Source organism: Pteropus vampyrus, unplaced genomic scaffold (assembly GCF_000151845.1).
Source record: "Pteropus vampyrus isolate Shadow unplaced genomic scaffold, Pvam_2.0 Scaffold44, whole genome shotgun sequence".
NCBI classification, from domain to species: domain Eukaryota; kingdom Metazoa; phylum Chordata; class Mammalia; order Chiroptera; family Pteropodidae; genus Pteropus; species Pteropus vampyrus.
The window spans coordinates 1,358,870-1,373,458 of NW_011888825.1; the positions used below are offsets into that span (position 1 = coordinate 1,358,870).

The 14,589-nt window shown below is 43.5% G+C and overlaps 1 protein-coding gene across 5 annotated transcripts in view; it reads right to left on the reverse strand.

The window, feature by feature from the left end:
• Positions 1-14,589, reverse strand: part of PIK3R5 (phosphoinositide-3-kinase regulatory subunit 5) — a 72,111-nt gene that overhangs the window by 19,904 nt on the left and 37,618 nt on the right. For 4 of the 5 annotated variants that reach the window (XM_011358951.2, XM_011358950.2, XM_023529942.1 and 1 more), the window contains exons 2-5: positions 7,337-7,452; positions 5,332-5,432; positions 3,119-3,187; positions 2,211-2,349 (exon numbers count right to left, since the gene is read on the reverse strand). In XM_011358951.2, the coding sequence (XP_011357253.1) occupies positions 2,211-2,349; positions 3,119-3,187; positions 5,332-5,432; positions 7,337-7,439 (412 nt within the window). In that variant the 5' untranslated portion in view covers positions 7,440-7,452. Of the gene's footprint in view, positions 1-2,210; positions 2,350-3,118; positions 3,188-5,331; positions 5,433-7,336; positions 7,453-11,207; positions 11,518-14,589 lie in introns of all 5 variants that reach the window. The other variant, XM_011358948.2, reaches the window with a different exon arrangement.

Genomic DNA, 14,589 nt, shown 5'->3' on the forward strand with positions numbered 1-14,589 from the left:
AATATACCTCAACCAAGTTCAATATTTAGGTCTTTGGGGATTGGTTGATTAGAAATAACTCATCGATAAACAACCTTGTAGAAAAAATTTTTGCATATCCAAATTATTCATCAGGATAAATTTCCAGGAATGGAATTGCTGGGTGAAAAAAATAATGTTTTAGAGAATGAACTCCATTTTCCTGACCAACACTGATCTTTTTGTTCCTTCTTATGTTTGCCAATTTGATAGGGGGAAAAAGGTGTCACGCTGTTTAGTTTTGCATTGTCTTTATTACTAGTGAGGGTAAATATTTTGGGGGGTGTTGCTCAGCTGTTTATGGTTCTTTTTTGAAGTGCTCGAATCATGTTCTTTGTCTATATTTTCATTAGTGTGTTTGCCTTATTTTTAATCAACTTAAAAGAACTTTTTGTGGGTTCGAATACTATTCATTTATATTACAAATATTTTTCTTAGTCTGTCATTTACTCATAGTGGGTTTTGCCATATAAAAGCTTTAAATTTTATGCCCTCAAATCTGTTGGCCTTTTATAATTTTTGCTTTGGAGGGACATGTTTGGCAGCTCTTCTCCACTCCATGCTGATATAACATATTTTTCTTCCATTACTTTTTTTTTCTTCCATTACTTTTATGGTCTTGTTTTCCACACTTAAATCTTTAATCTATTTGTAAGTTACTTTTATGTTTGAGATAGAAGTCAATTTTTTTTTTTGAGATGGAATTCTAACTCACTTTTTATGGCCTGTCACTTATCCTAATACCATTTATTAAATGACCGATTTTTTTTTTTATCACTGGTCTGAGCATGCCACTTTGTCAAGTAATAAAATTTTATATATTTAATTTGTTTCTAGCTATTTTATTATGTTGTTTCACTAATTTATCTATTCTTATACCAATAGCGTGCTATTTTAATAACTATAGCCTTAGAGTACCTTCAAAGACCTAGTAAGAAAAATATCTCATTCTTAATCTTCTTTAAGAATATATAAATACATAATAAATACATCAAAAAATGCTGCTGTAGAGGATGAATTCTTTCAGACAGACTTTATCTGTTTTGTTAAAGGTTTTAAAAGATGTTGGTATTTCAATCATGGTTACATTTATTTCCGTAACACCTAATGTTATTACAATACTGATTGAATCTAGCAACATGTCTCTTAAATTATTTATCCTTCTGTTAGGCTTGTTTTCTCTATGTAGGTTATTCACATTTCTTCTATTTCTTTTATATTTTTAGTTGCTATTATAATTTTTTTCCATTATGTTTTTTTTCTGGTTAATGCCATTATCCAGGAAAGCTCTTACCTACCTGTTTTCTAGTCCAAAGTACCTATAAGCATGAAGGGGAAGATTACTGACTTAAATGGAAATGCCTCTACTATTTCATTGTGGGCTGTTACTTTATTATTAAGAACATTTCCACATATTAGTAATTTCCATATATTAGAGAGGTTGAATATCAGGAATGGATTTTTAATTCCATCAAAAGCTTTAGAGGCATCTATCAAGATGTTTATGTTACTTTATTCCTTTGAGCTATTGACGTGCTGAATTACTACAGTATCAGGCCACCTCTCAATATTTTCTCTTGCTTACAATAGTTTTCTAAGACTTCGTTTTCATGTCTATTATAGAACCTGCAATTTCTCAAGAATTCCTACTTTTCAGGCATCGCATATGAAAATTTAGACAGTATCAGGCCATTGTACACACTTATCATGGTGCCCATCAACCATCAACCTATCAATTCCTAACACCAGCCACCCTCCCCAGCCAGGACTAAATCTATCCACACATACATTTCCCTGTTTGCTCCTGAGGCAAAGAGAACAAATGAGGGCCTCTTGTCAATATGGTGGGGGCTTCTCCTTCTGACTTGGGAAGCCTCAGAGACCCCTTGGACAACTGGAGCAGAGGCATAGGTCACATGGTGGGGTCTCCTTGACCTGAAACCCTGCTTGGCTTCCCCTAAGAATTCATCCTTGAGTTACTGCCTATGTTCACTGCTTTCAGCCACCTGAAACTGATGCACACATGGTGTACACAGCACGATGAAGAGGAAACTCCAAGATTCTGAAGCAAGGCCATGGGGAGGGATGAGCTAAAGGATGAAAGGTGAGAAAGATCATAGCCAAAGAATAGTTTCTGAAGAGCTGGAAACCTCCCGATCCCTGCTCCACGTGCCAGCTAACTCAACACTTACCTGGGGCCTTGAGTTCAGCATCGATGAAGGTGAGCAGTTCCTGGCAGATGCTGCAGTAGGGAACAGGCCAGGTCAGGAATCGGTGGTAGGTTCTGGCTGCTTTCAGAAGGAGATCTGAGTCTGGTGGGAAGTGTGGAGTCTGAAATGGAGAGGGAGTGGAAAGCAGAGAAGTCTGAGTGAGAGAAAGCTCACTGATATTCCAAAATAGAACCTGCAACTTTTCTGGTATGTTCCACAAAGGGCACACATTTGCTGGCAGCAGTATGTCCAAGGACAAGGTCAGGAAGAACTGGAAGTAACTCACAGAGAGAAAGAGTTACAGATGGACAACATGGCTCCCAAGGATGTCTCTACTATAAAGGCCTTGTTTTTTCACCAATCATAACACAGTTTACCCAATATATGAGAGAACCTCTCTGAAAAGCTGTCACCTTGGAGGTCATCTTAAATGGTGCCATTGCTGCCTCTTATTCTGGGGAATGGTCTTCACCACATTATTCTCACTAGAGGCATATGTTTATTCTTTGAAGTGGATTGACTCAGTGTACATGGAATCATTTGGTGCCACTAATCTGGCAAATACAAAGGCTGATTACATAGTGTGAAACTAACTGTTGGGGTACAAATTGAGGTGGACATAACATCTCTTAACAGAATATCTTTCATGGCTCGTGAACAGGATGTGACAGCAGTTCCTCCATGGGTGCCCAACCAGACATGCCAAGCACAATGGCATCCACATGGAGTTACTGAAGCCATCAGAGGATTGACACCCATCTCAAGTGTCATTGCTTGACAGTTTCTCTCTCAGCGTTTATCCTCAGAGTTATGAGGGCTATGCACTCTCCCACCCCATGGATGTTCTTTCCTTTCTTCCCTCCACGCCCATGGCCCACCCTGGTACTTACACAGAGGACAGTGGAGTAGAAGAGTAGGGCCAGGGGGGCGAGGAGGTCATAGGTACCCTGCTCTTGGACCTGTGAAGAGGACAGTAGAGGAGGGGTTAGGCTCATTCACAGGGTGTACAACAGTAGTGCTTTCTTGTTTTATTCTCTCTTTTTTAAGTGAAAAGCAGTGTAACCACAAGACAAAAATTTGGAAAATAGAAGTTAGAAAAAAAAACATTCACAATACCCCCTTTCCAAACTCAACCACAGCTAATGTTTCGACGTACTTCTCCTTACACCATTTTCCTCTATGTATTTTCCTCTGCAAAGTTGTCATCATAGTGTGTATATTTTTACTCTTAATGTCTTCTACATATAATATTATAAATGAATTTCTGTTTTGCTACATGGTCTCTAAGGCGATGTTTTTCCCCCTCCTGGTTATAGATTTACTTGTTATTTCTATCGTAAATATTTTTTTCCAGTTTGTTGTCTTTTAATTTTATGGATTTTTTTGATTATATAAATTACAAGTGTTAATTTTTTCTTCTATAGATTTTTGCTTTGGCATGCAAGGATCATGTGACTACTCTGAAATATCTTCTTTTTTCCTTGAAGCTTAATTTTCTTAAATTTAAATATTTAATACACCTAGAATTCCATCTGCTATATAGTATGAATTAGGCATCTCACTTTGTATTTTTCCAAATGTTTAATCAATTTCCCCTAAGCCATTTAATAAATATTACTGATACCATTTTATGGCATATTAAATTTTGTTTATATCCTTGGCTAATATCCATTATTTTTATTAGCTGCAGAATATTCCTTCTGGTAGATATCTATGATTTATTAGTTTCATTTTAGACATTTTAGATTATTTATTGCTATTTAAATACTTATGTAATGAAACCTTCGAGTAAATTTCTTTTTCTGTAATTTGTATTATTTATTTAGGATAGAGTTCAAGAAGTGGAATAAATCAATCGAAGACTATAAACATGATTATGATCTTTGAAATATATTGTCTAATTGCTTCCCAAAAGGATTTTGCTATTTATAATATCTTATATGTATGAAAGTACCAGTTTCACTACACCCTTTTCTGTACTGGTTATTATCATTTTTTGCTAATTTGCCAGGCAAAGGCTCTCACATTATGGTTTTAATTTGCATTTATTTTATTATAACTGGGGCAATATTTTTCCCGTATTTGTTTACAAGTTCTAATTATTCTTTTGTGCGTTGTCTCTTTGATAGAGCTTACCCAACATACCACACACACATGTGCACACACATGATTTAGAATTCTTTGGTCTCTCAGCTCATTCTAGAACTCAAGGGGTTGAAGATGCAGAGAAAGCCTCACCATCTCTGCTGCACCTGGTGACCTCTACAGGCTCAAATTTATTCTGGATGGACCATGTTTCTGCTCCACCTGCTGCCCAGTCCCTTCTACGAAACCTTCCTCTTATCACTGCACAGCAGTTGATCTCTCATATTTAGGTTTGTAAGAGGTGGTTTAGCAATTCTGAATTGGTTTGCTTGTGATCAGGGTATAAATGCACCAGGCAAATGGCCACGTCAGAACTGGAACCTTGGGAGTCTCAATAAACCAAGACTTTCTTCTTATAGGTAAAGGGAAAGCAAACTGAGAAAGTCAAGTGTTTTCCAACTCAGTTATGTACTTACGAAAAAAAAAAAAAAACCCAAAACTTTAAAGAGAATTCTTTATGAAAGAGCCAGAATCCTCTTTAGGGACTCACAGCTATTCTGAAACCTCAGCGTAGCTCAGCATTAAATGCACTCTTCCTCTTAGTCATAAAAGCCTATTTTTTTCTTAATTGTTAGAAGAGGTATCAGTTTACTTCTCTAATCAGTTTTCTCTTTTGTGTCTTTGTTTATACGGATCTTTTGGAGGAAAGGAATTCAGTATGGCTTCCTCCCTCCTTTCTAGTCAATACGTTGACTTATAAGCAATGCCTGTCTAAAGCAGCAGCTTAAACTCAGGACCCTGGCTCACATATCACGTGTTCTCAATGAAGGACAACATCCCTTCCCAGAAACCTTCGATCCACAAGTACCACTAAAACAGAGAACTCACAGATTCTCAGTGCCTTTGCCAAGCCCTTTGGTGTCCCAGGCACCCTAGAACTGACCATCTGTGAGGACCTCTTTCTCGATTCTACAAGGCCAATCCCAGCTCTACTTTTCAGTCCTTGGCTGGCCCTCACCTCTCGGGTTTTCTGCAGGATCTGTTCCAGGAGGATAAGGAAATGGCCTGGATCCCTGCTGACCAGCTCCTGTAGGCTCCAGCAGTTCAGACATAGCCCAGCTGAAAAGAGAGAGAGAGGTCAGTGGTCAGTTTGGGGTTGGAGAGGATTGGGAACCCCTGGGGCTGCACTGGGGCATTCCTTTCTAAAGTAAGAGTCTCAGAAAATTCAGGACCAACACTCAATCCTATTATGCCCCATCAAGACATAATGACAAGTTTCTTATTCCTGGAGTCTTGAGAGATGCAGAGAGGGGCTGGAATTCCCTTCAGAGGCCAATGAACCAGCCATGATTCTGTTTCCAGTGCCTCTGGAGAGCACCCATTCTCCCACCACCTCTGTGCCTCAGTTTCCTACATTGGGTGCTGGAACTCTGAGATGCAGGGAAGGAAGACAGAGGCAGAGACTGCTGGAAGAATAAGGAGAGGAACCATGGTGACATCCTCACACACACCCCAACACAGAGCTGAGTCTATCACAGCCATGGGACTTCCCAGGACTGCCTGGAATGGACTCCAGGAAGGGGAAGCTAAATTAATTTGTATTTTGAAAACTACAATGAGCACTTTGTCATCTGTAACTTCCCCGAAACTTTCTTATTTTGTCAATCTCTGTTTCCCTGGAGTCAGCAAGTGTAAACCCCTAATATTTAAAGAAGTGGTCATGGAGGCCTCTGTGTGTGTGTGTGTGTGTGTCTCTGTGTCTGTGTAGTGGGGAGTGAAAACAGTAGAGGTGGAAGTGGCTTGACGATGAGTTTCATGGAGCTTAAGTTCCAGGCCCCCTCATGTGTATAGGCTCCTTCCAAAGTCCTGAGGATCCCAGCAGTGTGTTCATATGGTCATAAGTGTTTGTAAAATTTGCAAAAGTCAGATATTTTTGGATCTGACTTTTACAGATACAAAAAGAATATTTTACAGATATTCTTTTACTTAATGATGGCCCCCTCGGTTCCATCAGCTTAGGCTCCATCAAACTCTGGATAGGAAGCAATTAAAAAAAAAAAACAACTACCATTTATAAATGACCTACTGTGTGCTAGTCCTTTGCATACATTACCCCCATGAGTCTCCCATCCTCCCTTAAGGAAGGTGGTTCCTGTAGTTATTATTCTCATTTTATAGACAAGGCAGGTGAGGTCCTGAGAGGTTAAGTGTCTTGTACAAGTTTAATAGCCAGTGAGAGACAGTTTCAGATCTGTTTAATCTGAAAGCCAAGGAAAGCCTCTCAGAGGAGGTGACATTTGAGCTGAGACCTGGATGAGGAAGGGCCAGCTGTGTGCAGTTCTGAGGGGAGAGTTCCTAGCAGCAGAATGCAAAGATCCTGAGATGGAAAGGAACCACATACATTCAAGGAGCAGAGGGTGTCTATCTCATGGGGTAGTTCGGGAGGCAAATGAGATACAGGATGTGAAAAATCTTTACAAATATAAAGAATTATTACAATTAGGCACCAGCCTTCAGGGACACAAACAACTGCCCCAGACTGCAGATACCCTCCATTTCTCAGTCCTGAGGAACATGGAGCATGGAGGCCTCTTGCTCCCTGAAGCTCTGCTAAGACTGTTCCTTGTTCTATGGGGAAGAGAAGGATGCGGCTGTGGAATGAACTAAAAATCAAGTAAACAGAATTCTGGGGAAAGCCGTTTATGAATTCCCAGGTGCTCTTCTGGAATCAGCAGTTGTGGTATCCCTAAGCAGGTTCAATAACTGCTATGCTTCTAGCACATGCTAAGGAAGCAAGATACAGCCCTGAGGAGTATGAGGAAGACAGCATGGAAGAAAGGAGAAACTGCAACATACCAAGGGCACCTGTGCTGAGCACCTGCCCAGGTAAGGTCCAGGGTTTGCTCAAGTCACACACAGTTGGAATCAGAATCTGCCAGCTTCTATGCCTGGTCCAGTGCTCACAGCAACGCCTGAGGCTTCTTTGGGCCCTAAGAGCACCTCCTCAGCTTCCTCGGACCTACCTGACCAGGAGGTGGAACGGCGGTTGAGGCTGAGCCCGTGCAAGCAGCGCTCCAGAGCATGCCGGATGCGGTCTTCTGTGCATGTTGTGGCTCCTGGCTGCATCTTGAGTCATTGCCTGCATGGGGGACAAACACCAGTCAGCCTAGAGACTCCCATGTCTGAGTTGCACATTGACTAGCAGGGCAGATGGCACAGACAATGGGCACTCACGGCCCGGTGCCATCAACCTTGTTATAGCTTGAGCGCCATGAATGCAGAATGAGGGGGCTTACAGCTGCCTTCAGGGCTGGAATGGCTCCTGGAGGTGCTGCTCTGAATGGCAGGAAGGGGCCCTCCTGCAGCCCATCAGCTCAATGCTATAGGAAGTGAGGGGTCAAGGACAGGAATGGAGAGGCACCTGTCCCACCTGGCAGTGGCAAGTGTCTCCAAGAGCCTAGGGAGTGCCCGGAAAGTGGCCAGACCTCAGTAGGCTGGGCAGGAGGACACCAAGGGAAAAATCAAAATTACTTGGGGGACTTTTTCTGAATTTCCAGGCCTGCATTCCCCCCGCCCCCCACCCTCCAGAGATGGATAAGAAGTCTGTTCCTGATGAAAAGAGCACAGAGATCTCCCTCAGTGCACTGAGTGCTCCAACTCTAACGTCTGGTGGGAACTGCCTTCATACATCCCCCCACCCTCACCCCACCCCACCCTCTGCTTGGGTGCCCAGGCCACAGGCACCTGTTCTTTTAGTGCCCTCACCTCCACTGTTGCCATTTTCCTTTGCTTTCTCTTAGCCTTGGCAGTGTTATCCGTTTCCCAAAGACCCCCACTTGGCACCCCTATCTTGTTCTACCGAGAGCCCCCAGCAGGTCAGCCTAGCTTCTTAGTTATGTGTGAGGGCCCCTGGGTCCCTTGGGAAGCCATGACGGGTCATTTAGCGCAGTGAATAAGCCTGGCCTCTGGTATCCACAGACTTGGACTTAGATCTTGACTCAGATATTTGCTAGTCATGTGCCTTTGGACCAATTTTTAAACTTTTATGAACCTCAGTTTACTTATCTGTAAAATGGGATGAAGAGAGTACCAACCCTAAAAGGCTGCTGTGAAGATTAAATGCCATAGTGGATGTGTTGAGAAAGTTTTCAAGGCAAAAAAGCTATCACGCCACAGTCTTTGCCACACCAATTCTTTCCTTCAGGAATTTCACTGCATTCACCCTTCCAGGAAGACCCTGTTGCTCACCAATTAGACCAGGTCATAGAGGGAAGCTGAGGAAGTAGTGGTCCAGCTCCGTGGAACTGGGGACAGACCAGGAAACCACAAGCAGAAACACAGAGCTCAGAGCTAAGCCATGTAAACAACATGCAAAGAGCTACAAAATCCTAACCTGAGCCCAGCTGCATGGCTGGGGCATTCATCTTACAGACAGCCCGGTAGGCAAATCTTCCTCCTCCCCCGACCTGGGAGGAAACATGAGCCCAGGGAAACATAAGCCCTTTGTGAGCTGTCCAGCATCACATGACTTCAGTGATGTCCCTGGGATGGTGTAGGGGTGGGCACAAAGGAAGCAGAATGCATGCATTTGTTTTTTCATATATTTACTGACCATCTACTATGTGTCAATCACTAGCGACACAGCAGTGAATAAAGCAGGCAAGCTACTTGGTGAGAGACAGAGACACTAAACAACTTAACAGACCAAAAAAAGAGGTCGTCACAGCAGGTGATCATGCTATGAAGAAAGAGATGGTGCTGGGAGGGGCCAAAACAGGAGCCCACTCTAGGTTGTTGGATGTCAGGAAAGCCTCTCAGAAGGGATATTTCTGCTAAATGAGGAAGCCAAAAGTGAAGTTAGGGGAAAAACATTCCAGAAAGAAGAGACATGTGCAAAGGTCTGGGTGCAGGAATGAGCCTGCCAGTAACTGCAACCCTGGAGCACACACTAGCCTTCCATGTTCCACACCTTCTAGTTGCTGAGGTAGCAGATTAAGTTCAGAAAAACTCTCAGGACCATGGACCTTGGGTGTTTCCACTAGTAGTGCCTGGATGCCCAAAGATGTCCTTGGGACCTTCCAGGGCAACTTTCACAGTTGCCTTGGGGCTTTTTGTCTGCTGACTCCTCCACAGGTAGTCCAGGCTGTGAGTCCACTGACCCTGAGCCAGGTTGGGCGGATTTCAGGCTTTTTGGCTCCTCCCTCACCTGAATTGTGCCGGTAGCCGGCATGGATGTGTGTCCCTAGGGATGAACACTTGTGGTGAGAACTCACCCTTCTACCTTCAGTGGCAGCCCAAATACAAGACCCTCTCAAGCCTGGTCCTTCTCAGGCTCAGAACTAATGGCACCTGCTGGAAGAGTTGGAAGACAAGGCACTTTCAAATGGGTGAGTTTGGGACATGACTGGCTGGCCCAGATGTCACTGAAGGCTTTTGTCCCCAAAGGCTGATCTCTTCCTTTCAGCCCCAGGGCAGGTTCTTGGAGGCAGCTCAAAGGTCAGCCCCCTGTAAGTCCTTCATTTCACAGAAGGGGCATCTGAGACCCAGAGAGGAGGAGGGGCAGGCAGGGTGGGGCTAACCTGGGGCGGGGTCAACATGGGCACCACAGACAAGGATGTCAAGTAAGACTTCTGTATTCTGAAACTGCAGATGAGGCCCAACTCAAAGAGCAAAATGACCTGCATGCTAAAGTTCTGAGAGTCACAGTGAGCTGTAAGGAATGGGGACTAGCAACAACACTGGGGATCTTGCTGGGAGGTGTCGCTCCAAAACCAACACAGCTGCCCACCTGCCCCAGTCAGTACAAGAACACTGGGAAGAGAGGAGGGGTTGTCCGCCAAGGGCACAGGGGCTTTCAGAGAATCCCTCATTCAGACTGTTGGGTGGGGATGCTGCCATTTTGTTCTCAGTTCTCCCTCTACACAGCCAGCATGCTTCCTTCTGTGCTCCCCATGAGACATGGCAGGGCTGGGAGGAGGACCAGAGGGGCAGCTTGCAGGCCCACTGCTGGGTAAAGCAAAGATGTGAGCTCTTGTGTGTGTGTATGGGGGAGGCGAGGCAGGTGGTAGACACTAGGAACAAAAGCTGGACTGGATCCGTTTTGTTGATACTTCACCCTGGAGGGCTCCTGGCAGGTGAGGAAAGGTTTAGCAGTAAGAGTCTGATGCAGGTTGGACCACCTTTAGGGGAAGCTCTAGGGAGTTGGATGAAGAGACTGGGAAATTTGTGGCACAGAGAAGTGAAACAACTGGTCTCAGGTCACACAGCTAGGAGGTGGCAAAGCCAGGATATGAAGCCAGGGAGTCTGGCTCTTGACCACTACCACACACTGCCCCTTGGCACCATCAAATGCAGTTACTGGAAGAAAATAAAATCAGTTCATGCTTCTACCCCTCAAGTGAAGGCTCAGTTAACTATATAACATGATCTTGCTTTAAGAGACCCAGACTCCCAACTCCTCAGAATCTTGAGGCCACCACGTCTGTCTTCACAGCTGCCCACAGTCCTGCGATAGGTCCAGGGGTCACAGAAGTGGCACTCCTGGCTAAATTGGGCAATGACCACGGTGGCCTATGGGGCCCAGTTGTCTCTAGTCTGGAACAAGGGCTTTACCGTGGGAATTGGGTTTAAATACCCCCTCCGCCCCCACGACAATGGACAAGTCTGTTGTGCAATGAGGTAGGAATGAGTCACCCTGCCCTATTATGTCCCACAGTAACTGATACAAATGTGCAAGATGCAAATGAACAGTCTCAGCCAACACCCCTTCTGCCTCACCCCTGTCCTTATGGGTCAGAACACAGTGTCCTCCACAGAGGCTAAAGACTGCTCCCCACACACCTCCAATGCCTGCTGGTTCATGCTTCTTCCCTTCTCTGGGCCCCTGTGACTTACCCATCTCCTGGTCCCAATGTCACTGGTTGTTCACTTGAGGCAATTACGGCCTTCTCCACGGATGGGCACTGGACAGATTTCCTGGCGTGCCAGCTTCCCTGGCATCCTGAGGCCATCTAGAACTTGCCCCCGGCTTCTCTGAGAGGCAGGACCCTGGCAGCTGAGGGAAGTGGAGGCCCAGCTGGGGATCCTCATCTGAGCCACCCTGGGGGTTGACCCAGCTCACTGCCTAGTCCTATGGCACGCTCATTTCCGTTTGATGAGTCAGTCATCAGCCGTTTCTTGTGACTTGTCAGCAGAACTCCATTGGCTTTGGGATGGAGATGAAGGGGAAAAAAGGTAGCATCCCTCTCTCTCTCTAGGGATGATGCCTTTTTCAAAGGCTTGGCAAGCAAGACTTGGCTTCTCCCAGCACGCAATTTCCAGCACCCCTCACCACCTTGCCCAGAAGAGTTTCTGTTGTGAAATGCCATTGGCTGCTGGGAATGGGAATGCCCACCCCATCCACCGTGGGACAGTGCTGAAACTCAAAAACAGGGCTTGCCCCCACCTCCAAGTTCCTCTTCTGACCTAGGAAGGATGAGTCTTTACTGGGGACACTGAATATAACAGTTTGGAGAAATGGGCCGAGGGAGACCTCCTCTTCACATGTTGACATGACCCCATGATACAGAACGGGTCGTCTTCCATAACATGCAGGATTAGTCAGAGAGTCAAGATCGGCCTGAGGCCCACTTCCTGAGGCAGCCCCATGGGAGGCAGGGAGGAGGGCTTCTTTTATTGGGGGACTTCTCAAACAGTGCAGAATGGCAGAATTGGAAGGGCCAAATCTCACAAGGAGAGAAGCATGGGCCTCCAGGCTCTGGCAGGCATCCCACGGTGCTTCCTTGGTGTTCTGGAATGTTCTAGGACTATGCATTGAAGCCTTCGTCCCACAGGTAGAAATAAGAGAGACACCAAGGCAGGTGGTTTTGTGCTGACCCCACTTGCTTCAGTCCTAGGTCAGTCTTTCCTCTCCCCCTTTCTCTTGTCCCTTGTGGCTTAACCTCCCTTCCTGCCCCCATTCAGCTCCTCATGACTGTGACCTAATTTTAAAAATTCTCACTTCCAATACAGGAAGGATGCATCAGAAACTAAATAGATTGGGATGAGAAAGGGGTTGAAAGCAGAGAGGAGTGATATGGGGGCAGGGATCAGAAGGGGCAACACTTCTCTGGGAATTCCTTTATGTATCATTTTGACTCTTAGAACCATAGCAATATTTTACAGATCCCAAACTAAATAAATAACTCAAATAAAACAGGATGTTAAGGGGGGGAGGGCAAAAATGAAATACAAACAATAACAAATTTACCTATCTGTATTATAAATGATTAACATAACCACATTGAAAGTGACAGAAAGTAAAAGAACTAACCTGAGTAACTTTGGAAAATAGCATTTTGACAGAATACTATGAGGCTAAAGACAAAAAGAACTATAGACAAATATTGTTTTTTTTTAGTTATTATACCTGTTTTTCATAGGGATATGAGTTAAACATCCTGAAACTTCATTATATGTATGCTAGAATTGAACAAATAAGTAAATATACATAGATAACAAGAGCCGATTTCTTATTGTTAGAGAAAGAAGTTACAAATAAGGAAAAGAGGGAGGTCTAGAATGAACCAACCTTATCGTGTTAGACCGGAATTGGAGAAATCAATATGAACTCATGGTTTTTAATGTATATATAGGTAGGTACGTATATAAGTAATAAAAATGTGTATATGCTTGGATTAATATGCACACGTATATTTTCCAGCTGTCAACTGAGAGAGCCTAGAAACAACATCCCAGAAGGTATGAGCACACTTAATGCCCAGATCTTGGTTTCTAAATACCACTCTCCAGTCAAAGGAACCAATGGCTGATTCTAGGACTGGGGCAGAAAATATATAAGATAAACCTGGAGCATCTTGTATTGCAGAAAATAAATCAATACTTGCAAAAGGATAAGGAATGTCAAAAGGACATGAGAGCTAGCTTGAAGAAGCTATTAATGGCCAAAGCCAGGATAACTTGAAAAACTACATAACAAAAGGGTTGAATTATAATTCATAGGTTGAAATAAATACCCATGAGTTACACTATTGTTATAAATAATAAAATTAAAAATAAATAGAGGTGGAAAACAGGTCTCTTTTACAAAAGAATTTCAATTAATAAATGTGGGAAGAATGAGCGAAATACAAAAGCGCCATTAGGTAAACACAATGGTAATAATTCTGCAGGCAAAGCCATTGATGGATGCTAAAATCTGTGGGTGAAAATCTGAGAGGAAACAGGATATTTGCATAGTATCGGAGTATCCCACCCCAAGAAATTGATCAAATACAAAGGAGAAAATAATAACTTTAGAGTGGAGAAACCCAGCACCACCTTGATCAAAGTTAATATCACCAATAATAAGACATATCAACATCATGTATGCCCTAATATGATGCACCGAGAGGGATATGACATCACTTTTGTGAGATGCTTCCAAAAATGCATAACTATGAGAAAACATTATTTAAAATCCATTTGAGAGAAATTCTAACTGACCAGTACTCACCAAAATGTCAAGGTCATAAAAGATAAGGAAAAGCTGAGGAACTGTCACAGATTGGAGGATACTTAGGAGACATAAAAACTAAATGCAATGTGAGATCCTGGGCTGGATTCTGGAACTGAAAGGGAAAATGGCAGGGGAAACAACTAACATCCAAATAAGGTCTGTAGTTTAGTTAACAGTATTGTACCAGGTTTTGATAACAGCACCATGTAATGTAAGTTGTGAACATTAGGGGAAGCTGGGTGGAGGGCATACATGGCTCTATGACCCTTTATACAGTTATGTACTCTTACATATCCTTTATATATCTCTCTCAGTTATCCAATGTCTTGCTGCCCTTCATGAACTTGTTTAAACAAGTTGCTATTTCATGTATAGTCACTGTTCCTAATTACTGGTGAGTGGACCATGCAGGTCTAGCTGCCTTAAAATCCCCTAACTGGGGCTGAGAATCTCTGGGGTTTCTGGAGGGTTTCCGAGGGCTCTCTGTGAGAATGGTTATGTTGTTTTACATTTTGATGGCAATCTAGAAAAACTTAATAATGAATACATTCTGGAACATCTTGATGATACCTACGACCAAATGGTACCATACAATGTTGATGCCCAGTTTGTATTTGTGTCTGTCACTGTTTTGGTGTCACCTAAAAGGACCGAACATGCTAGGTGTGTCCTTGGGGTCTGCAAGAGCTCAAGGTTGAGCAGAATGAGTTAATATATGGAAAATGTTTAGAATAGTGCCTGGCACATAATAAACGTTCAATAAATGCTATCTATTAACTA